This window comes from Hevea brasiliensis, chromosome 5 (assembly GCF_030052815.1).
Source record: "Hevea brasiliensis isolate MT/VB/25A 57/8 chromosome 5, ASM3005281v1, whole genome shotgun sequence".
NCBI classification, from domain to species: Eukaryota; Viridiplantae; Streptophyta; class Magnoliopsida; order Malpighiales; family Euphorbiaceae; genus Hevea; species Hevea brasiliensis.
The window spans coordinates 9399141-9424957 of NC_079497.1; the positions used below are offsets into that span (position 1 = coordinate 9399141).

Genomic DNA, 25817 nt, shown 5'->3' on the forward strand with positions numbered 1-25817 from the left:
GTGCCTAGTATTTAATTATATAAATATATATATTTATAAGTGATGCATGAGCATGCCTGAATATATAATAATATTGAAATTATAATTAAAATCAATATTTTACTCGCAGACGTAAACCGAGGTCACCGTGGTGGCTGGACGGAGGAGGAAGGCTGTCCCGGCTCACCTGATAATTACATTACCATTATTTAATATAATTGACTCAAAACAAGCTTAAAAAGAACCAAAGACATCCTAAGTTGTGCAAAAAATCTGATAGAATTTTTCCTATATCTAGGACCTATCCAACCTGCAAAAGGGCCAAAAAATACACTATATCCGCAAGTCACACAATCATATCTTAATCACATCACGTGGCCTCTCCTGGGCCCATCCAAACAGTCAACAATCATAATTTTGAAAAATTATAATTTAGTCCCTACAACCCTTTTCGCAAAAACTACCCAAATGAGCTCTAAAAATTCTAAAATTTTGTCCTGCGATCCTTAGCAATATTACTAAGCTACTACAAAAGGAATTATAATTTTCTAACTACCATGAATATTTTATAGAATTTTATTCTAAACTCAGCACTATAAAATTGAAGAAACTCGGAGTTCAGGTTTACCTATGCCAATTCTAATGCTTTGAACGAGTCTGGGGTGTCTGAAAATGGTAGGGTAGCCTATAACTTTGACCCGGTTTCAAAGTGATTCTAGTAGCTTATCTGCTCAATCCGAAATTATAAATCTAGGCGACGGTCGAATTGTCACAAAATGAAAGTACCTACGCCAAGCCCACAACACCAGGAGTTAGACTAAAACATATATATTTATATATAAAATAATTATTTAAAAATTAAGAGTATTACAAATTAAAAGTAATTACTATGTCAAATTAAGTAAAAAAGATATATGATATTTTTAAATGGTTGAGATTTTATTAGAAGAAAGTAGTGCTATATTTGTAAAAATTATTAAGATAATATAATATTTAGTTAGTTAAATAATAATTTTGAAATAAATAGGTAATTAAAACTAATGGGTAATTTATTCATAAATTTTAATTTGTTTTAGATAACTTTTTTAACTTATATGTCAAATTGAATATTAATTTATTTATAATTTTTTATTTATAAATAAAATTTACTTCTTTATAATTATTTAAAAAATAATGTTGTAAATTACATTACTAGCGCTATTTTTATCCTGATTTGAAGAAAGTAATTTTTAAAATGTTATATTAGGAATAAAAATAAAATTTTAATTTTAATTTAAATTAAATTTTATATATTTTAATTACAAAAATTTTAAAACAATTAAGTAAAAATTTTAATTATTTTTTAATCACACTTAAAATTATAATTTTTTAAAAAACGCATTTTAATCTTTCTATCTCAACCTCAAATATAACCTAAATGAGTATTTCTAATTCAAGCCATTCATATTTCTAAAATTTTATTTAAACATACTACTCCATTCATCCACTTTTAGTTATTAAATTTTAAAAATTATTCTATTTAAAATCAATTATCGCTATGAAAAGATTACAGGGTATTAGTTATTTTTTTTTTAATTTTACCATTATTTTGACTAAATATAATAATTATTTTTATAATTTTCTAAAACCTGTCTTATCAATTTTCCTTTTCCCTCCTTTTTAATTATGTGAGATAAAGGGTAATTTAATTAAATTAAAAAATATTTTATTATAATTTAAATGATTTAATTATTCATTTAATTACCATGCAAAATTTTTTAATGATAAATAAAAGTAAATGAAGTAAGTATATTTTTATATTTAGAGTGTGTTTAGTAGAAGATTAAAAATTCAATGATTAAATTATAATATTTAAATAGGATAATTATTAATCTAGGCTCTAACCTATCAAAAAGACACAAATAATAATAAGGTGAAAAATTAAAATAGTCTCTTTAAATACTCAAATAACATTAATAAATAGTCAAGAGTTACAAGGATACCACTTATTAATCTTTTACCAAATTCCCCCTACGCTAAATAAATGTATCTATTTATTACTTACCTAAGAGAGAGAGAGACATTTTCTCCCTCTCTCATTCGACAAATTGTTGGGTGCAATCAGTGTATGTGTACCTTCACTAATAAAATAGTGAGTCACATCTTTCTATTTTTATTGTGTAATTATTTTTATATTAATATACGGTGCACTATTTTTTAGTGCATCTGATGTACTCTACAATTTACCCTCTCCTTCTCTCTTTTCATGTCTATTATTCCTTTCTCTTTTTCACTCTGCCGATCTCTTTACTAAAATAAGAAGCCCAAAAATGTGAAAATCATAATTAAAATCGTAAAAACCACAATGAACACAAAAGAGATTGAAAAATTATAGCAAACCATATTAAAAAAAAAAGTTGAGAAATAAAAATCACAATTGAGAGAGAGAGAGTCTATAAAATCACAATTATATTTTGAAAACCATAACAAAAATATGCAAATCACAAATAATAGTTCAATACTCATTGACGGAATCACTTAATATGCGCGATTCAATTCGACCTATTTCTCAATTAATCAATTTTCTCTAATTTGTCCTATTCTTAATATTGAATAGGGCAAAAATAAGAGTGTATTTTTTCTCAAATCCCCAAAACCTCCATGAATAATAATATATTATTTTTTAATTAAAAATTAATTTATTTTATGCATTTAAATACTTAAATATTATCATTATAAATAAACTGAATTTTCAACAACTAACTTTAAAAAATCAATTAAATTAAAATTGAGAGAAAATTGAATTTAACCGAAACTAAAAATATTTGGTTTCGTGATCAATCATTATTGAATTAATAGAAAAAATAAAATATATTTTATATTATTAAATCATTAATAAAAAATATATTATAATTCTTTTTATTTGTAAAAATAATATGCATGATTTAATACTAATAAGTGAATAATTATAAGTTAAATATTATTATAAAATTATAAAAATAATAATTATAAATAATATATTATTAATAAACTTATAATTAATATATTAATTTATAAAAATTCTGTTATTACGATTATTAAATAAAATATACTCGTACTATTAATCGAAAATTTTTATAATTACTAATTAAAAATCAAATCAAACTTACTAAAATTTTATTGATCTAGTTCAATCATTCGGTTATAACCAAATAATACATATCTCTAAAATATACTTTTAACTTATATTTTATTTTTTAACTCAATAAATTTATATCATATAATGATAAATTAAAATAAAAATAATAAAAAATCATAGTAGGAAAACCCGCCTTGCCTTCATCCTAGAGGGAAAAATTCACATCAAGGACAAAGTAAGCGATTTCTACATTCGATCCGCTTGTTGCCATCCCTAAAATCAAATCACTTGATTTTTATAGTGTCTCCATGGAGAATGCTTTAATATAGGCCAGATGGTGACAGAGGCATTTTTGTGGAGGTACTGAACATGCTTTGAACTGATTAATATTTATATTATCTAAACTAATTTTAAATCTAATTAAAATTTATCAATTACTCCATTTTAAATTAGATTATTTTTATTCAAATAATATCTAAACTCATTTTATTTTATATATTTTAATTAATAATTTAAAAAAATTATTTTAATTAATAATTTATATTTTAAGAATTCAATAATTCTCCTAAAAAGAGATAAAATGATAGCGTTCTCGATTTAGGCTGGAGTTAAAAAAGTGAGATTTAGGTTGAAAATAGAGGAATCGCTTTTTTAAAGATACCTTTTTGCTGTAATAGATAGAGTCATTAATATTTATTTATATATATATATTTTTTAAAAAAAGATAAAATTAAAATATTTGTCATAGTAATATTATAATTAAATTAATATAAATAAAAAATAATATAAAGCTACCACATTAAAGAAATTTAAACTTGATTTTGGAGTCTAACCTTAATTAGTTTGTGATTAAATTAAGATATTTTCAATCATTTTTATATAAATGTCATAAATAATAAGTAGTTTAGTGATAAGGGTCTATTTTTCTATTATAGAAAATTATGAATTGGATGAAATTTGAATTTATTATTTATTTTTAAATATTTATAGAGGAAAAAAAAAAGGAAAACACACATTATAATAACAATAACTTAAATTCATTTTCTCATTAAAAAAAGTGTTTGATATTTAAAAAAAAAATTATTCTTTTAATTAAATTTTAAATTATTCATATAAACGTTTAAATTATTTCAATTATAAGTTTATAAAAATAAACGATAAATTGAATCTAAACAAATTTTCCATTTATAAAATAGTTATTGTACGACTTATAAGAAGTGGTAGTTAGGAAAAAAAAATCTTTTCAAGAAATCTTGTTAGGTTTATTATAGGATGTTGAAATCTTGCCTCATCCACTGAGCTGAGCTGCATAGGCTGCGCACTTCAACATGGCTCCTTGCGAACAAAGTCGTGCGAAGTTCTAACAAAAAAACACTAATGGCCTACAAGTTAGATGAGAGTGATATTGTCATTATCAAGAAAAATGCTATATCTACAACTTCAATTATCCTGTTTAACGTGGCATCATTTTGTTTATCAGGAAAATGGTATTTCAAATTCAATTGTAATTTTCAGGAAAATGCCAGAACTTCGTAGAGAAGGGGGATTGCTAAGGTCTAAACCTTTGAGCTCCTGAATCATTATGAGACAACTGTATTCTTTTTGTTAATTACAAGATTGTGGCGTCAATTCTCAGCATAACTCCAATAGCAATCCAAAATCAATATTTAAGTGCAGAGATAAGAAATGAAAATTTTACATACAATATGACAAAGAATACGGCAAACAAAATACATGCAGACAAAAGCTCATCATGGTTTTACCCATTGAAGAAGAGTTATCTCGGCATTCGGGTGCTTTATATATTGCCTTCAAATTCATGACAAACAGATACAGGTGAAGAAACCTGAAGCAAGAGAAAGTCGTTAGTATCTTGAATGGTTGATGAATCTCATCAAGTAGATTAAAAACAGAAGTGGTAAGGATTTGAATTTGTTGCATAAATAATTTATAATGAAGACAGCATGGAAAGAAGTTAGTAAGATATCAAAATGTACACCCCTATATGTATAGTCTGATATTTCGGTGACTGGTGTCGGTCTGGGCAATTAAGAGGAATAGAATCATGTTTAAGACACCTAGAAAAGTCCTGAATGAAAATAAATAGTAATTACCAGATGGTAAAGTATAAATAAGAAAAACAAAGCATAAAAAAGTTAAATGAGCTGGGGGTCACAGTGATGGTTGAACTTACCGGAAAGTGACTGTGAGGTCAATTGTAATCCTAATTTTGAACAGGAAAAATTGACACCGCAGTCCTAAGGACTATTGCAAACCTAGTGAAAAAGAGAAAATCACAGAAAAGAGTTGATAAATAGGTCAAATAATTAGGTCAGGATTTCAGAAGAAATATTGAAATATTTACAAGCCGGATCAGATCGGTGAGGGACAAATTGGTCAATTCACCCTTAGAGGTGACTCATGACCTAACTGTCCAATAAAATCGAAGAAATTAAAATTTTGAAATAGAGAATTAAATTAAATAAACAAGGAAAAATAAAGGAAAAGGAAAAAAAGAAAAAATTAGAATTTTTGACATTATTCAAGTTGCATAAGCATGATGCAATAAAGTCTAATATTAAATAATTTAAATTGTGGGATAATTATGGCATAAAAGAGTTAAAAATTAAAAAAGAAAAAAAAAGGTCATCTTCTTTACCAAGCCTAGCCGTCCCTCACTCCCTCTCTCATCTCTCTCTAAAACTCCATGGAAACTTGATTTTAAGCTTCACAAACCTAAAAATTCCCCATAAATTTCTCCTTTATTATTGATTAAACCTTACTTTGGCAACTAGAAAAGAAGATTGAAGAAAGAATTGGGGAAGAAAGATAGAGGATTGAAGAGCTAAACTTCCAAGAAAAAGGTTAGTGTTTAAACTTGTTAATTTTTAGCTAAATTCATGGTTTTATAGTTCAATTAACTTGGAAATTGAAGAAGAAATGAACAAAAGCATGTATATAAATTGAAGAATAAATGAACAAAAGCATGTATATACCCACTTACATGGAATTCGGTCAAGGTGTAGTGAACTAGGATTTAATGGTTTTTGATGCAATTAAAGATGTAGACAAGTTTAATTGAGGTATTAAATGTGATTAGAATGCTTTAGTTTCATTAATTGTATTAATGGTGAAACTAGGGTTCCTGAGCTTTAGAAATTTGGAGAAAAATTAGAGAAAATGGTTAATTGATGCAATTGACCTTAATTGAGGTAAGAAATGGTCAATTGTGACCAATTGTGATGTGTTTGAATGAGTAGAAATGAAATGCAATTCGGACTAGTGAAGGGTCCTAATTTGGCAGATTGACCTAGGTCCCTTTTAGGGACCAAAACTAAAATTCTGCTAACCCAATTGGTGTGAGGCCAATTGGGAATGAAAGTAGACACATAATGACAAAATTTTTATGTAGAAACCATATCTAGAAAATGACATTAAGATAGTGAATAATTAGGTCAAATTCGAGTAATGTGCACTGCTACTGTACAGAAATAACAAAACGAACAATGTTTATTCATTTGGCCATAACTTGGTGTAGGAAGGTCCAAATGACCTGAATTTTATACCGATAGAAAGCTGAGACATAGCACTACAACTTTGATGAAGAAAACAAATCCAAATTCTGACCATAAACCATAAAAAAAGTGAGCTGCAATCAACATACCAAAACTGCCAGAATCAAGAAAGTGCCCAGAATTCTGGGTTTGAACTAATCCGGCCAGCCTTAGAAAAATGACCATATCTTGGGCTAAAAAATTCCAAATAGAGTGATTCAAAAAGAGAATTAAAGATAAGACAATAAGGAATAACTTTTATGAAGAACACTTATCCAAATTCTCACAGTAACTAGACCAATGGAACAGCGCAAAACAGGGCATCAAAACTGAAAAATTAAATTTTCTCTTAGGAGACCTAGAAAATTTAAATGGCAACCAAGACCAACAAATTAGACACTCAAAATGTGGTATGTGGGTGTAATTGGAATTCACATACCTATTAAACATGAGAAATTCAATATTTTGACTTGAATAGTGCTATGAATAGTAACCCCGAAATGCAAATTTCAAAGAACGTTAATTTAAGCATATTAGGGCTAGAATTTAGTATACATGAATTTATTTATTGGATTTATTGTAAGTTATGATATTAAAACACTGTAAATTATGTATTTTAGTTGAAAAGGCTACTGAGAAAGGAAAGGAAACATCGAGTCAAGGCCAAGAGGCGACTCATACGAGATTTGTGCACAACATATGATCTCTTTTTGAATTTTTTTTTGAAATTGTGTTGAATGAATTATGAAAATTAAATTATGACTTTATTTATACTGACAAATGTAATTGAAAGGAAAAATGTGCTATTGACCCAAAATGTTGAGAAAATTGTTAAAATAGTTTGAAACCACAGTGTCATGATCAAATGTCTGAATGCCTTACTAGCTTGACTAGTGGGAGGAATTAGTTTTGTATTCCCTCTCTGGCTGAAGTGTTGAGGTGTGTGTGTCACATCCCGACTTAGCGGGCCCCAGCTCAAGCCCCTCTCTGGGTGGCCATCTTGCCGGCGTACCCCCCTAGAGGCCGGCGGTGCGACTCACAAGGTACTGTCCGCTTTGGTGGAGTTCAATCCCTTCTGCCTGTGCTAGGATTCAACCCTTATCACCACGGATTAGCTGCTTACCAATTGAGCTGCAGCTCAATTGGTAAGAGGCGAAGGCTCAATTGGTAAGAGGCGAAGCAAATCCGTGAGGTGATAAGGGTTCGAATCCTAGCTCTGCAGGGCGAAGGGATTGAACTCCACCAAAGCGGACAGTACCTTGTGAGTCGCACCGCCTCTGGGGTACGCCAAAGAAGATGGCCACCTGCAGAGGGGCTTGAGCCAGCCCGCTAAGTCGGATGTGTAAGAGGCGAATCTGAGGTGATAGGTTCAGGCGCAGGATTGAACTCCACCAGCGACAAGAGCCGCATCGCCGCTTGTAGAGCCGCTAAGTGGGATGTGACAATAAGGCGCTTTATTGTCACATCCCGACTTAGCGGCCCCACCAAGCCCTCTGGTGGCCATCTTGCCGCTGCATTCTCAGAGGCCACGGGCGACTCACAAGGTACTTGTCGCTTTGGTGGAGTTCAATCCTTCGCCTGCAGAGCTAGGATTCAACCCTTATCACCTCGGGTTTGGTTCGCCTACCAATTGAGTGATAAATGTAACACCCTCACCCGACTACGGTAGCAGAGCAAAGTGTGCTACATTCTGGTCTGAGCACCCTATCTTATCTTACTTTATTCCTTTCATATTTTGATCTCGTTATATTTTAATATTAATTATTCTTCGACGGAGAAACCAGTAGAGTTTCCCCTATTTTATTACCAGTTGACGTATTTTACTATTTACCTGTTTGAAAATTTCAATAATATTTCCAAATATTATCTTATCCATGCTAATCATAATTATCTCATATTTCAAATCTCATCCATACATTTCAATTTCATAATCATTTCTATACATTTCCATTCATACTCAATTCATATGTAAACATTCTCAAATTCAATGAGCAAAATTTTCAAATTTCCTTAATTTACATAATTTACAAAATAATTACAAAATTTCATAATTTACATGATGTATAAACTAATTACATATGAAAGAGCTAATTTATTAAATTACATTACATTTCTATTAATTACTTGCTCATAATCTACATTATAATACAATATCTAGCATTTTATACTAAATACAAAATATGATCTATATGGGCCCTATCTACATGCATTGCTGAGGAGGTGACAACCTTGAATACTCCAGCCACTTCTGCAGATCTGGACTCCAAAAATCTTAGTCAAAGTACCTGCGCGAGGAAACAAATCCATCGCGCTAAGCATTGCTGCTTAGTGGTGCAATAATAGAACAAGAAAATAAAATATACAAATAAAGAAAGAACGAAGCATAATTTGAATATTTAAGAATCAATTTAATTTAATACAATGTGTCTAATATTAATTATCTTTTGTTCTCATTTGTTTCGCTTTGGAAGCGTTTAATTCCGAAATTCACAGTGATAATGTACAACATACAGAATAAACAAAAATACTCAGTTTATATTTATATGGCAATAGAAGGTACATTTAAAATATTTAGTTAAGTTATACCTATTTTTGCAACTATTTTGTCATTTTACTTAACAATTTTTATGTGGTTTGGATCATTTCATAATTGTAACTAATTCTTTTGAAGTCTTATTAACTCATTTATTTGATTTCTAACATTTTTAATTACTAATAGTCTTAATTTGTTTCAATAAATTACACTGCCCAAGTAACCTATGACAGGCTGACTAAACTGGATAACAGGTCGTTGGCACAGACACATGATGCCTCGGCTGTCATACAATGTGACGCAGAACGTCAAACACGTATGCAACGGATGGCTAAAAAGCCATGATATCACATAAACGGGCATAAAAGCCATGAATACGGGCATAAAGCCATGAATACGGGCATAAAGCCTTTCGCAGTACTGCTGAAACAATACCCTATTGGCATGCCAATCTATCCAATCTGACACACGTGTCTAGGCAATACAAGGGCACATAATATCATTAAATATTAATATTTTATGTTTTATGACATTATTATTTCATGATAAATTTCAATTATAATTCATACATTCATTTGATCATTCATATGATCACAATTCACATCAATTATCCTTTTATACCATTGTACTCAAAATACTTCTCCTCTCTACAATAATGAGAACTAATGTCTCATTCATACATTAATATAGTTCATTTATTCATTCATTATGTTATTCATATTGATCACAATTCTAAACAATGGTTCACATGTACCATTGTATTCAAAACATTCTTCCTTTCTCATTTATACATTCAAGAATCTACTTATGTAATTACAAATTTTATATTTTAAGTTGAGTTACTAATATTTTATAAATTCTATTTGTGATGGGCATATAAGCCATAACTATCTATTCACCTTACTAGTCAACCAAAATGTTGACTTTTTCATACTTAAGGGATATGTTAATTCTAATTACACCAAGATCCCACATTTTGAGTTTTACATTTGCTAGTATTAATTGCCAATTGCAATTTAAAGTCCCCTAGATGCATTTCTAATTTCAAATTTTGAATTTCAAGTTTTGGTGTCACTATTCACCTCATTGGTCAACAAAAATGTTGACTTTTGGATAGAAAATAGGTATATTGGTTTTGACACTCCCAACATACCACATTTTGCATTTAAAATTTGTTGGAATTAACTCCTAAATCCATTTCCAAAACTAAAACCTAGATAGCAGAATTTTCAGTTTTTGTGACCCAAATTTACTGTTCCATTGGGCCCTGTTGCAGTGGGAATTTGAGGAAATGGTAAACATGAAAGTTATTCCTTATTTTGTCTAGTTGAATTTCCTTTTTTGAATCACTCCATTTGGAGTTTTGTAGCTCCAGATATGGTCCAAAAACCACAGCTGGCCGGATTGGAAAAACTGCAGAATTACCAAATTTACAATACCATGAACAGTGACTGTGACTGCCATTTGGGTTAGGTTCTGGTCATAATTTGGGGTAGGTTTCTTCATGAAAGTTGTTTGTCTAGGTCTTAACTTGTTGCTGTAAAAATTTCAGGTCAATTGACCATTTCTACAGTGAGTTATGGCCAAATGAACAGTTCTGCAGAATTGGCTTGCAGGGTACCCGGATTGGGGCCAACTTTTGGTCCACTTGCTTTGGTCTTTTGGGCATGGTTTCTTCAGCAAAAATGTGCCATTATAAGTCTAGTTTCATGTCCAATTGGCCAAACACCAATTGAACCTACACAGCCAAAGATATGGCAGTCCAAACAGGCTGGACTCACAGCCTCCCTGCTGCACTCATTAGGCAGCCCACCAATTCAGTTTGTATTACTCTAAATCTCTTCAAATTATGGTCAACTTACCTCAAATGGTCACTAATTGACCATTATAATGTTCACTTACCACTTCATAAGCCAAGTCTAAATTTCACTCCCAAACCCTAGCTCTACCATTTCAATTTTCCATATACATGCAATCAATGAATCAAAGTATCTAATTTATGTTCAATGGCAGCCATGTACAACTATAACTCAATCTAATCAATGAAACCCTAATGTATCCTAAGGCTGCCAAAATTGGTGGAATTTATTCATGCAAACTTGTTTCAATTCTCTTAATTTCACCCTCATTTCATACTCCACATGATATATATATATATACAAAGTTTTAAGGATGAATTAGCACTAACCTTTTTGAAACCAACCTTGAGCTTGTTATTCTTCAAGATTTCTCCTAGAACCATAATAATCATAATCAATTATAACTTCACTTTCTTAAATTAAATATCCAATAAAAATTCAACAGCATTTCCCCTTAAATTGGACTAAACTCCTATCATAAATCTTAAATCCACAACCACCCATTAATACCCAATCTGGCAGCTTGTGCATTCAAATTTATATATAATGATCTAACCGTTAGATAAATCCCAAATTTTAACCATATATTCTAGACATCCCTATACAATATCAGTAAAAATTTTAGCATCAAATAATCTCTATATCATGAGATATCAAAACATTCATTCAACCCTTCAAAATCTGAATTGTTGCAGAAATCAGTCTTACTCAGATAGCTCATGCAAAACAATTTATATCTCATAAACCACAAGTCTAAAATTCACCAAATTTTAACCCAGCAGCCTCAACATCCCAAATATCATTTGTACCAAATTTCATAATTTTATAAGCATCCTAACTATTTATTTTTCTCAAATTTCAGTAGCCAAAATTCAGAATTCAACCTACAGACAGCCTGTGTTCAACAATATATTTCTCCAAATCCAACCGTTGAACAATCACCAAATTTTAACCATAACTTCTACACATACATACCTCAACCATATCCAAAAATCAGCCATAGATGTTGACCCAAACTCACCTGGACGGAAGAGAAACATGCTGCCCTGCTGAACCCCTTTTTCTGCTACTGTTCATCTCCTTCTCCTTCTTCCTTTCTTTCTTTCTTTTCCTTTTCTCTCTCTTTCTCTCTTATTCCAGCCCGTATGAAGAAGGAAACTGCTGGTTTCCTTTGTTTTTTTTATCTCATTTTAAGTCATTTTTATCTCTTTTTATTGGTTTGTCAAATGGTGATTGGAGGGGGCTTTTAAATGACATCATCATATGTCATAATTAAGCATTTCCCTTCATTTTCTTTTCTTCTTTTCTCTATTCATTTTCAATTCAATTTTTAGCAATATTTATTCATATTTTAGATCATTATAATTATTTACTTAACTGGACAAGTCGGCCAAAAATCACCTCTGAATGCGAAATGACCAAAATGCCCTCCGTTTGGCTTAAAGGGTCAAAATTGTCTGTACCGATTGAAAAATTTTTCTAATTATTTTCTTGGCATTCTAATGCCATAGGAACCTCAATGACCCTTCTCTGGAGTCCCAAAAATTATTTTATGAATTTTTACCTGGGTCTAGGGTTCCTAGTTGCGAATCAAGAACTTCCCTCCGGTTACCCATCGCTTGGGCACCGGCTCATTTAACTTAGTTGTATTTTATTTCTAAAATTTTTACTAAATTTTTCTTATTACTATTTGAGTTAATTATGGTTCCTGACTTTAGTTTAAATATTTTTCCGGACGTTCTAGCTGTCCGAACCGACACCGGTCACCGGAACAGTAGAATGTACGGAGTTGCTACCGGGAGGGTGTTACAACTCTTCCCCTCTTATTTAAATTTCGTCCTCGAAATTTACTGGGTGTAAATAGCCGAGGAGCTACTACCTCTTTATTTCTTCACCTTTCTGTGTTATCCTACTTAACTTTCTCCTTAGTCTCAATCTCATCCTCAAACAATTATGTACTCATCCTTTTTCATCTTAAATACAGTCTCCTTCTCATCTCCATTCGCTATCTCATTGTCTCTTCATTCTCTTATTCCATACCCTAACCTAAAATAAACGGGAAATACAGATCTGCAATAGTGTCACCTCGACTCTTATGAATGCAATGCATGATATGCAGTCTATCTAGGTCCAGAAACGCCTAAACCGTGCTCTGATACCAATAAATGTAACACCCCTCACCCGCCTACAGTGTAGCCGAGCAAAGTGTGCTACATTCGGTGCCGGAGTACCCTATCTTATCTTACTTTATTCCTTTCATATTTTGATCTCGTTATATTTTAATATTAATTATTCTTCGACGGAGAAACCAGTAGAGTTTCCCCTATTTTATTACCAGTTGACGTATTTTACTATTTACCTGTTTGAAAATTTCAATAATATTTCCAAATATTATCTTATCCATGCTAATCATAATTATCTCATATTTCAAATCTCATCCATACATTTCAATTTCATAATCATTTCTATACATTTCCATTCATACTCAATTCATATGTAAACATTCTCAAATTCAATGAGCAAAATTTTCAAATTTCCTTAATTTACATAATTTACAAAATAATTACAAAATTTCATAATTTACATGATGTATAAACTAATTACATATGAAAGAGCTAATTTATTAAATTACATTACATTTCTATTAATTACTTGCTCATAATCTACATTATAATATAATATCTAGCATTTTATACTAAATACAAAATATGATATATATGGGCCCTATCTACATGCATTGCTGAGGAGGTGACAACCTTGAATACTCCAGCCACTTCTGCAGATCTGGACTCCAAAAATCTTAGTCAAAGTACCTGCGCGAGGAAACAAATCCATCGCGCTAAGCATTGCTGCTTAGTGGTGCAATAATAGAACAAGAAAATAAAATATACAAATAAAGAAAGAACGAAGCATAATTTGAATATTTAAGAATCAATTTAATTTAATACAATGTGTCTAATATTAATTATCTTTTGTTCTCATTTGTTTCGCTTTGGAAGCGTTTAATTCCGAAATTCACAGTGATAATGTACAACATATAGAACAAACAAAAATACTCAGTTTATATTTATATGGCAATAGAAGGTACATTTAAAATATTTAGTTAAGTTATACCTATTTTTGCAACTATTTTGTCATTTTACTTAACAATTTTTATGTGGTTTGGATCATTTCATAATTGTAACTAATTCTTTTGAAGTCTTATTAACTCATTTATTTGATTTCTAACATTTTTAATTACTAATAGTCTTAATTTGTTTCAATAAATTACACTGCCCAAGTAACCTATGACAGGCTGACTAAACTGGATAACAGGTCGTTGGCACAGGACACCGCGGTGCCTCGGGCCGTCATACCATGGGACGCAGAACGTCAACCACGTATGCAGTCAGTATGGCTAAAAAGCCATGATATCACATAAACGGGCATAAAAGCCATGAATACGGGCATAAAGCCATGAATATGGGCATAAAGCCTTTCGCAGTACTGCTGAAACAATACCCTATTGGCATGCCAATCTATCCAATCTGACACACGTGTCTAGGCAATACAAGGGCACATAATATCATTAAATATTAATATTTTATGTTTTATGACATTATTATTTCATGATAAATTTCAATTATAATTCATACATTCATTTGATCATTCATATGATCACAATTCACATCAATTATCCTTTTATATCATTGTACTCAAAATACTTCTCCTCTCTACAATAATGAGAACTAATGTCTCATTCATACATTAATATAGTTCATTTATTCATTCATTATGTTATTCATATTGATCACAATTCTAAACAATGGTTCACATGTACCATTGTATTCAAAACATTCTTCCTTTCTCATTTATACATTCAAGAATCTACTTATGTAATTACAAATTTTATATTTTAAGTTGAGTTACTAATATTTTATAAATTCTATTTGTGATGGGCATATAAGCCATAACTATCTATTCACCTTACTAGTCAACCAAAATGTTGACTTTTTCATACTTAAGGGATATGTTAATTCTAATTACACCAAGATCCCACATTTTGAGTTTTACATTTGCTAGTATTAATTGCCAATTGCAATTTAAAGTCCCCTAGATGCATTTCTAATTTCAAATTTTGAATTTCAAGTTTTGGTGTCACTATTCACCTCATTGGTCAACAAAAATGTTGACTTTTGGATAGAAAATAGGTATATTGGTTTTGACACTCCCAACATACCACATTTTGCATTTAAAATTTGTTGGAATTAACTCCTAAATCCATTTCCAAACCTAAAACCTAGAGAGCAGAATTTTCAGTTTTTGTGACCCAACTTTACTGTTCCATTGGGCCCTGTTGCAGTGGGAATTTGAGGAAATAGTAAACATGAAAGTTATTCCTTATTTTGTCTAGTTGAATTTCCTTTTTTGAATCACTCCATTTGGAGTTTTGTAGCTCCAGATATGGTCCAAAAACCACAGCTGGCCGGATTGGAAAAACTGCAGAATTACCAAATCTACAATACCATGAACAGTGATTGTGACTGCCATTTGGGTTAGGTTCTGGTCATAATTTGGGGTAGGTTTCTTCATGAAAGTTTTTTGTCTAGGTCTTAACTTGTTGCTGTAAAAATTTCAGGTCAATTGACCATTTCTACAGTGAGTTATGGCCAAATGAACAGTTCTGCAGAATTGGCTTGCAGGGTACCCGGATTGGGGCCAACTTTTGGTCCACTTGCTTTGGTCTTTTGGGCATGGTTTCTTCAGCAAAAATGTGCCATTATAAGTCTAGTTTCATGTCCAATTGGCCAAACACCAATTGAACCTACACAGCCAAAGATATGGCAGTCCAAACAGGCTGGACTCACAGCCTCCCTGCTGCACTCATTAGGCAGCCCACCAATTCAGTTTGTATTACTCTAAATCTCTTCAAATTATGGTCAACTTACCTCAAATGGTCACTAATTGACCATTATAATGTTCACTTACCACTTCATAAGCCAAGTCTAAATTTCACTCCCAAACCCTAGCTCTACCATTTCAATTTTCCATATACATGCAATCAATGAATCAAAGTATCTAATTTATGTTCAATGGCAGCCATGTACAACTATAACTCAATCTAATCAATGAAACACTAATGTATCCTAAGGCTGCCAAAATTGGTGGAATTTATTCATGCAAACTTGTTTCAATTCTCTTAATTTCACCCTCATTTCATACTCCACATGATATATATATATATATATATACAAAGTTTTAAGGATGAATTAGCACTAACCTTTTTGAAACCAACCTTGAGCTTGTTATTCTTCAAGATTTCTCCTAGAACCATAATAATCATAATCAATTATAACTTCACTTTCTTAAATTAAATATCCAATAAAAATTCAACAGCATTTCCCCTTAAATTGGACTAAACTCCTATCATAAATCTTAAATCCACAACCACCCATTAATACCCAATCTGGCAGCTTGTGCATTCAAATTTATATATAATGATCTAACCGTTAGATAAATCCCAAATTTTAACCATATATTTTGGACATCCCTATACAATATCAGTAAAAATTTTAGCATCAAATAATCTCTATATCATGAGATATCAAAACATTCATTCAACCCTTCAAAATCTGAATTGTTGCAGAAATCAGTCTTACTCAGACAGCTCATGCAAAACAATTTATATCTCATAAACCACAAGTCTAAAATTCACCAAATTTTAACCCAGCAGCCTCAACATCCCAAATATCATTTGTACCAAATTTCATAATTTTATAAGCATCCTAACTATTTATTTTTCTCAAATTTCAGTAGCCAAAATTCAGAATTCAACCTACAGACAGCCTGTGTTCAACAATATATTTCTCCAAATCCAACCGTTGAACAATCACCAAATTTTAACCATAACTTCTACACGTACATACCTCAACCATATCCAAAAATCAGCCATAGATGTTGACCCAAACTCACCTGGACGGAAGAGAAACATGCTGCCCTGCTGAACCCCTTTTTCTGCTACTGTTCATCTCCTTCTCCTTCTTCCTTTCTTTCTTTCTTTTCCTTTTCTCTCTCTTTCTCTCTTATTCCAGCCCGTATGAAGAAGGAAACTGCTGGTTTCCTTTGTTTTTTTATCTCATTTTAAGTCATTTTTATCTCTTTTTATTGGTTTGTCAAATGGTGATTGGAGGGGGCTTTTAAATGACATCATCATATGTCATAATTAAGCATTTTCCTTCATTTTCTTTTCTTCTTTTCTCTACTCATTTTCAATTCAATTTTTAGCAATATTTATTCATATTTTAGATCATTATAATTATTTACTTAACTGGACAAGTCGGCCAAAAATCACCTCTGAATGCGAAATGACCAAAATGCCCTCCGTTTGGCTTAACGGGTCAAAATTGTCTGTACCGATTGAAAAATTTTTCTAATTATTTTCTTGGCATTCTAATGCCATAGGAACCTCAATGACCCTTCTCTGGAGTCCCAAAAATTATTTTATGAATTTTTACCCGGGTCTAGGGTTCCTAGTTGCGAGAACCGCAACTTCCCTCCGGTTACCCATCGCTTGGGCACCGGCTCATTTAACTTAGTTGTATTTTATTTCTAAAATTTTTACTAAATTTTTCTTATTAATATTTGAGTTAATTATGGTTCCTGACTTTAGTTTAAATATTTTTCCGGACGTTCTAGCTGTCCGAACCGACACCGGTCACCGGAACAGTAGAATGTACGGAGTTGCTACCGGGAGGGTGTTACAGTGTTTCAGTAGAGAAAAAAAATTTGAATGGGTACCCATAGATTTGAGCTAGCTAGCCTTGGTATTCCTCATAAGTCTCTAGCTATTGAGATGAAAATATATTGATGGCATGATAAGACTGTGTATTTTTAATAAAAAGTATTTTGTGACTTCTGAAGTGAAAAATTCTTTGACTAAAATTGCAAATTATGTTTTGTATCTGTTTAATGATTTCAGCATTGTATTTAGAATAATTGTGATTTAATATATGTATAAATTAGTATTTTTGTTATGTTGTGCACCACTGAGTAATTGTACTCAGCGATAGCTTTTCGTTGCTGTCGCAGGTAGAGAGATTGGTAAAGCAGCTGAGTAAGCTGCTAAGGACCACAGTTCTACATTTTGGATTTTATCGGGTATTAAATTATACTCTTTTGTACATATTTATTTTAATGTATATGACTGTATATATGTTTTGTAATTGGTCTTGAGTAGTTGCACAGTAAATTATAATAATATTATTTTGTGAATTTTATATTTGTAAATTAAACTTGTGAATGTAAATTAAATATTTTTAAATGCAATGTGGATGAGTTTATTTAAGTGTTTTGAAAACATTGTAAATTATGGAAGTTGAGTTGAATTGTGTTGATTTGAATTGTATTAATATATTGGAGGTTGGGGATTGTGATTGAAAATCATTGGAAGTGCTTTTTACAGGTTTTTAAATTTGTTGTTTTTCTCAATTATAGACGGCACTTTACCGAAATTTTTACAAAATTTGTGAAAAAATAAAAATGTTCAAAAATTTTACCTAGCTTTTAAACTCCAATTAAAAGTTTTAATACATGTTAAAAATGCTCGCCACCTTCAAAAGATGATAAAAAATTTTTAAAATCCCTTGTAGTGTATTTAATGGGTTATCAGTAGGCGAAATTTGGTAATTCATTAAGTATACTATGAGATCATGTTATGCCTTATAGAGAGATAAGGTGTGACATGTTTTAGTGGTATTAGAGCAAGTTTTTAAAGTATGTTTTGACCTGTGAATGTGTATTTACTTTGTGATAAGTACAACTGCTCAATTTCCTTATTTGATACATACAGTACATTACATTATAAATATGAACTAACGGAGGGAAATCTCCTTGTGTTATTTGTTTAGGATGAATAATACCCTCGAATTGAAATGGAAGAAAGGGACCGCTCAGTTGAGCAATCTGTAGAGGCTGAGGCATAAAGGGAAGCCCCAGCCCTTCAAAATGTAAGTGGATCAGTGGCACAAGCCCCACCAATCACTGAAAGCATGCCTACCCAAGCCCCACTTCAGGCACCTATAGTGCAACCTCAGACTCTAGCCAGGCAGTACGACAAGCTAATTAAGTATGGGACTACAGAGTTTAAAGGTACAGTGGACCCTTTAGAGGCAGAGCAATGGTTGGAGGGAATGGATAGAGTGTTTAAGAAACTGCACTGTACAGAGGAATTGAAATTCAAGTATTCAGTGTCACTACTGCAGGAGGATGCGTATGCTTGGTGGAAAACCATCCCCTATAGTTTGGTGGAACCACCAGTGCTGTCATGGGACAACTTCCTTAGAGAGTTCAGACAAAAATATGTCCCAGATGCTTATGTGGACCAGAAGCTACAGGAGTTCTTAAGCCTAAAACAAGATAGCAAAACAGTGGCAGAATATGAAAGGGAGTTCTCCCGCCTGAGCCACTATGCAGGGAGTCTCCTTTCTACCAGTAGAGAAAAATGTAAGAGGTTTGAGACAGGTTTGAAGCCTAGTCTGAGGATGCAAGTGGTCGGATTCAGACATAATAACTTCTCTGAGCTTATCTCTCAAGCACTTGAGTTAGAAAGAATTGAGTCAGAAGTGACACCTGTGAAAGAGAAAATAGAGAAGATAGAGAAATTAGAAAAAGAGAAAAGTAGAAAGGCAGTTGATCAAAGTTCCAGTGGTGCTACTGGTAAGAAAAAGAATTTTGGGGGAACAAGTAGAGATAGAGGCAGAGGTCAGGGTAGCACTTCAGGCAGTCAAGGTACAGTAAACCAGAAAGAACAAGGTAGTGCTTCGGTTAGAGTCTACATTATGAGACACGGGAAAAAGTTGAAACTTCTGACATTGTGGCCGGTACATTCTCTATCTCTAATCAAGATGTATTTGTATTGTTTGATCCAAGTTCTACCCACTCCTATGTTAGTGCTAGCATTGTTAGTTTCCTTACTGTTCCGTGTGTCAAAATGGGTTTTGAGGTGCTAGTAACTAGTCCGTTGGGACAAGAGGTCAGGGTCAACAAAATGTATAAAAATTGTCCTTTGGTGATCTAAGTACATGTATTTCTATCAGATTTGATTGAAATGCCCTTTAGAGATTATGATATCATCTTGAGTATGGATTGGTTAGCCAGGCATCATGCAATGATTGACTATAGACTGAAGACAGTCACTTTTGGTCTCCCTCAGTACGATGATGTAGTAGTACATGGGGAGAGGTAGTTATTGCCCTCAAACATCATTTCGGCTGCACTAGTCAGAAAAATGATCAGAAAGGGGTGTGAAGCATACTTGGCACATGTGATAGACACCCAAGTGGGGAGTCCAGCATTGAGGGACATCCCTACAGTATGTAATTTTCTAAATGTGTTCTCTGATGAGTTTCCAGGATTACCTCTGGAAAGAGATGTGTAGTTTGAGATTGATGTAATGCCTGATGTGGACCCAATCTCCATAATACCATACAGAATGGCACTAGCAGAATTAAAAGAGTTGAAGGTGCAGTTGCAAGAGTTGCTTGATAAGAGCTTTATTCGCCCTAGTGTGTCACCTTGGGGAGCGCCAGTGTTGTTTGTTAAGAAGAAATATGGCACTCTCCACTTGTGTATTGATTATCGGCAGTTGAATAAGGTGACAATCCTATTGCCCTGCATTGATGATTTGTTTGATCAGTTGAAGGGTACAGCTGTGTTTTCCAAGATTGACCTAAGATCGGGTTATTATCAGCTTAAGGTGTAAGAGCAGAGCATCCCAAAAACTGCTTTTAGAACCCAATATGGCCATTATGAGTTCCTGGTCATGCCAATCGGGTTAACCAATACTCTAGCTGCATTTATGGATATGATGAACACTATCGTCAGACCATATTTAGATCAGTTTGTGATGGTGTTTATTAATGACATCTTAGTGTATTCGAGGAGTACAGAGGAGCATGATAGACATCTTCGGATTGTACTATAGACTTTGAGGGAGAAACAGCTATACGCTAAATTATCGAAATGTGAATTTTGGCTGAAAGACATTTCCTTCTTGGGGCACATAGTATCAGCAGAGGGCATTAAGGTAGATCCTAGTAAAATTAAAGCTATCCTTAATTGGAAGCCACCTAGGAATTTCACAGAAATTCACAATTTTCTGGGTTTAGCTGGATACTATCATCGATTTATGAAGGGGTTCTCTATGTTGGCTTCTCCACTGACCAAGCTACTTCGAAAAGATGTGAAATTTCAGTGGACGAATAAATGCCAGCAGAGTTTTGATGAATTGAAGAGATGTTTAACTGAAGCTCCAGTCCTGACTTTACCTACACCGGGTAAAGAATATACAATTTATAGTGATGCTTCTCACAATGGGTTAGGCTGTGTACTGATGCAAGATCGGAATGTCATTACATATGGATCACGCCAGCTGAAACCACATGAGAGAAACTATCCAACATATGACTTGGAGCTTGCTGCCATTGTATTTGTAACACCTCTATTTGCATAGCCTGGTATATTTTATTGCTCAGGTGACCGGTGTCAGTCCGGACAATTAAGGGGATTAGAACCACACTCAAGACAACTAGAGAAGTTATAAACACAAATAATTAGTAATGTCCAATTAGTTAAGTATAAACAAGAAAAATAGAACATAAGAAGTTAAACGAGCCGAGAGTCACAGCTATGGGTGACCTCCTCGGGAACGACTGCGAAGTCATTTTAAACTCAAATTTTGAACTGTAAATTGTGACGCCGCGGTCCTTAGGACCCTTATGAACATAATGAAAAAGATAAAATTACGAAAAAGAACTGTTAAGCCAGTCAAATAATTAGTTCAGGGAGTCGGAAGAAATATGGAATTATTTGCAAACCGGGATGAACCAGCGAGGGGCAATTTGGTCAATTGACCCCGAGAGCTGACTCCTGACCTAACTGTCAAATAAAATCGGAGAAAAGAAAATTTTGGAATCGAGAATTAAATTAAAGAACTAATAGAAAAATAGAAAAAAAAAGAGAGAAAAATGAAAAAGTAAAAAGGGTGATGACATCATGCATGATGCCATAAAAGGTATAATTAATAAATTAATTAATTAAGTTTTTGTGGTCTTCCATAACTAAAATAAATAAAGAAAAGAAAAGAGAAAAAAAAAAAAACAAAAATCACTTCTTCTTTTCCCTTTGTTGCCTCCACACTTCTTCCCTCTCATCTCCATGAAAATTCTCCATTAAAGCTTGCATTTAAGCTTTAATTCCTCCACTCAACCTTAATAAATCCCCTAAAAACTTCACTAGACCTTGCAATCTCAACTTAAGAACAAGAAAGAAAGAAGAAAGGAGGAGAGAAATTGAAGAATTGGCATTATAGTTGAGGTTAGTATGTTAACTTGTTATTTTTCGATTTTAAATGCATATGTAATGGCTGAAATGAGCTTAGAATTAATGAAATGGAATAAAAATATGGGGAAGGACCATTGCTGAAATTCAGCCAGCTTGAAGAAGGAACATAAATTGTATGGTTTGATGCATTAGAATGAGTTTAAAAGACTTAATTAGTTGAATGATTATAGATTGGAACTTTGAAATTGCTAATGGTAATTAAGTAGTGAGATTAGGGTTTGGAGGCCTAGGGTTTTGAGGCAAATTTTGGAGAAATACATAAATGATGACTTTGACCTATTGTGAAGAGAAAAATGGTCAATAATGACCAAAGGAGATGTGTGGGAATTGTTAGAATGGAAGTCAAATTCGTAGTAAATGGTCATGTCACGGGCAAGATGACCAAGCTAACTTTGAAGGACCAAAATGGAAATTTTACAAGTCCAATTGATATGCCACCAATTGGGGATGAAAATAGACATAAAATGACACAATTTTCATTAAGGAACCATGTCCAAAAACTGACCAAAACCTAGTGAACCAATTGACCAAAGTTGGTTAAGAGCAGTCTGCCACTGCACATCATAACTCGAGCTAGGAAGGTCAAAATGACCTGAAATTTTACCAGTAATTAGATAAGATATGGATCTAAAACTTTCATGAAGAACACCAATCCAAATTATGCCATTGACCTAATAAAATTATTGAGCAAAGTTGAGTTACTGAACCTGCAAAACTGCAGAATTGCCATTTGAACAGTAAAGTTTCAATGGTTTCAATGGCTATAACTCTCTCTAGAAAACTCCGATTTAGGTGAATCTTGAACCAATGGAAACCTAAGACATAGTAGAACATTTCGTATGAAGGAAATTAGACCAAATTATGGACTTAACTTGATCAAATTATTAAACGAAGTTGGATCAAAAATCTGCCAGAACCAAAAATTGCAGCATTAACAGTGCACTGAACAGTAACTGTATTTTGGCTATAACTTGAGCTACAAAACTTCAATTGGGGTGATTCAAAAAGGAGAATAAACTTAAGACAATAAGGAACATTTTCTATGAAGAAAGTTTTGCCAAATTCCAACAATAAAGTGACCAATGGAACAGTGCAACTTAGGACTCCAAAACTGAAATTTACCAAATTTGCCTAAAAGACTTAGGATTTGAGTAAACAACCAAAACCAACAGGTTTAGTGACCAAAATGTGGTATGTGGGTGAAGTTGGAGTTCCCATACCTATTAAGCCTTAGAAAGTTAACTATTTGACTTGAATAGTGTAGTGAATAGTAACCCGAAACACAAAAATTTCGTGAACGTCGAATTTAACACGTTAGAACTAGGTAAATGTAAAGCTAAATTTATTTTGGATTTATGTTAAGTTCTAGTACTGAAACATTGTAAAATTGTGTGTTTCAGTTGAAAAGAATACCGGGAAAAAACCCGAGGAACCGAGTCAAGGCCAAGAGGCGACTCGCTTGAGGTTTGTGCACAGCGTATACTTTTTATAATCATCTTTTGCATACTGTTTTGAATAATATGAAATATTGAATTATGGCATTCTTATGATGTTTTGATTTAAATTGTTGAAAGTTATTATGTATATTGAAATGACAATGTTTAGCAAACTGTTAAGATAAGTTTTGAAACTACAGTGTCATGACCATATATTTGAACACCTCACTAGCACGACTAGTGGGGGTAATTGGTTTCGAATTTTGATTCCTTCTCTGGAGAAGTGTTGAGGTGTGCCAGTAGAAGAGGATGTGAATGGATATCCATATATTTGAGCTAGCTAGCCTTGTGATGTGATTTCTCTTTAGCCTCTGGCTATTGAGATTCTATTTGTTTCGAATGGCATGATTTAACTGTGGGTTTTATGAAACGTGTTTTGATACTTCGAAATGAACTTGGTTTGCATTAAAACCTCATAATTCATGTTTTGTGTTTAATGCTTATGTTTAGTCAAATTTTTAAATAAATGTGATTATATTCTGCATAAAGATTATTTTAGTATGTTGTGCACCACTGAGTCCTAGTACTCAGCGATGGCTTCTATTGCTGTCGCAGATACAGAGACTAGAGGAGCAGCAGACTGAGCTGCTGAGGTGTGAAGAGCTATCAGCTTAAAGTCATCGGGTATAATTTATACCCTAATTGTAAATATTTCTTTTCATGTATGTATTGCATATAAATGTATGGACGTGCAAATGGGTCTTGAGCAGCCTGTACAAAAATTTGTATGAAGTTTGTAATAAAGTTTAGTTTGTATTTCTTTTGATGTAAATTTTTATAAGAATGTACATAAATTGTGTTGTCTCTAATGAAATATGAGTACAACTATTTTATTTAATTTAAATGAAATGTATTGCTAGTATGCTGAGGATGATTGAATTTTGAACTTGAGAAATTTATTGAAATGATTGTGAAATTGATTGAGTTTGATTGTGAAATTGAAGTAGTGGTTGAGAAAAACTTTTAGAAGTGCTTTTTACAGGTATTTGAAGAACTGGTTTCTCAAAATACAGACAGAACTCTGTCAAAATTTTTATAAAATTTGCGAAAAACTAAAATGGACCAAAAATATTAATTAGATTTACTTTTAATCATATGTTTTAAATACCTATTAGAAAATGCTCACCACTTAACAAAAGTAAGAAAATTGTTTTAAAATTCCTTGTAGGGTACTTAATGAGTTATCGGTAGGTGAAGTGCGGTAGTTCATTAGGTATTCTACGGGATCATGTTATGCCTTACAGAGGGGTAAGGTGTGACATGTTTTGCTCTTAAAATCTAAAGACACTACTTATATGGGGAGAAATGTTACATTTATGCAGATCATAATAGCTTGAAATACCTGGGCACTCAAAAAGAGTTGAATTTGAAATAGAGGAGATGGTTAGAACTTATTAAAGACTATGATTGTCTAATAGACTATCAGCCAGGAAAAGCTAATGTGGTGGCTGACGCCTTAAGTTGCAAGACTATGGCAAGTCTAAGAATTTCTCCTTTGTCCATGGTTCATGAGTTGAAAGCACTACATGCTAGCTTAGAGGTAAATGATGAGAGACAGATAGTAGTTGCATGGCATATATAGCCAGTGTTGATTGATCATATTAGAATGGCTGCTCAGAATGATGAAAAATATCAAAAGCTACTAGAAGAAGTACAGCAGGGCAAGAAACCTAAATTCTCGGTGAGAAATGATGGCTTATTACTATACCAAGGCAGAATGTGTGTTCCTAATGACGTTGACTTGAGACAAATCATTATGAAGGAAGCATATGAGTCTCCTTTTGCTATGTACCCTAGTGATACTAAGATGTACAGAGGATTAAAAGAGCATTACTGATGGATGGCTATGAAAAGAGATGTAGCTGATTTTGTCTCCAAATGCCTAACTTATCAGCAAGTGAAGGCAGAACATCAAGTCCC

The 25817-nt window shown here is 32.6% G+C and overlaps 1 protein-coding gene across 1 annotated transcript; it reads left to right on the plus strand.

Moving 5' to 3' along the window:
* Positions 1-5597: 5597 nt before the first annotated feature.
* Positions 5598-20647, plus strand: LOC131179895 (uncharacterized). Its single transcript, XM_058146897.1, has 3 exons — positions 5598-5940; positions 18091-18159; positions 18909-20647. The coding sequence occupies exon 3, from the start codon at positions 19050-19052 to the stop codon at positions 20007-20009; it is 960 nt and encodes a 319-aa protein (XP_058002880.1). The 5' UTR covers positions 5598-5940; positions 18091-18159; positions 18909-19049; the 3' UTR covers positions 20010-20647.
* Positions 20648-25817: the final 5170 nt, after the last annotated feature.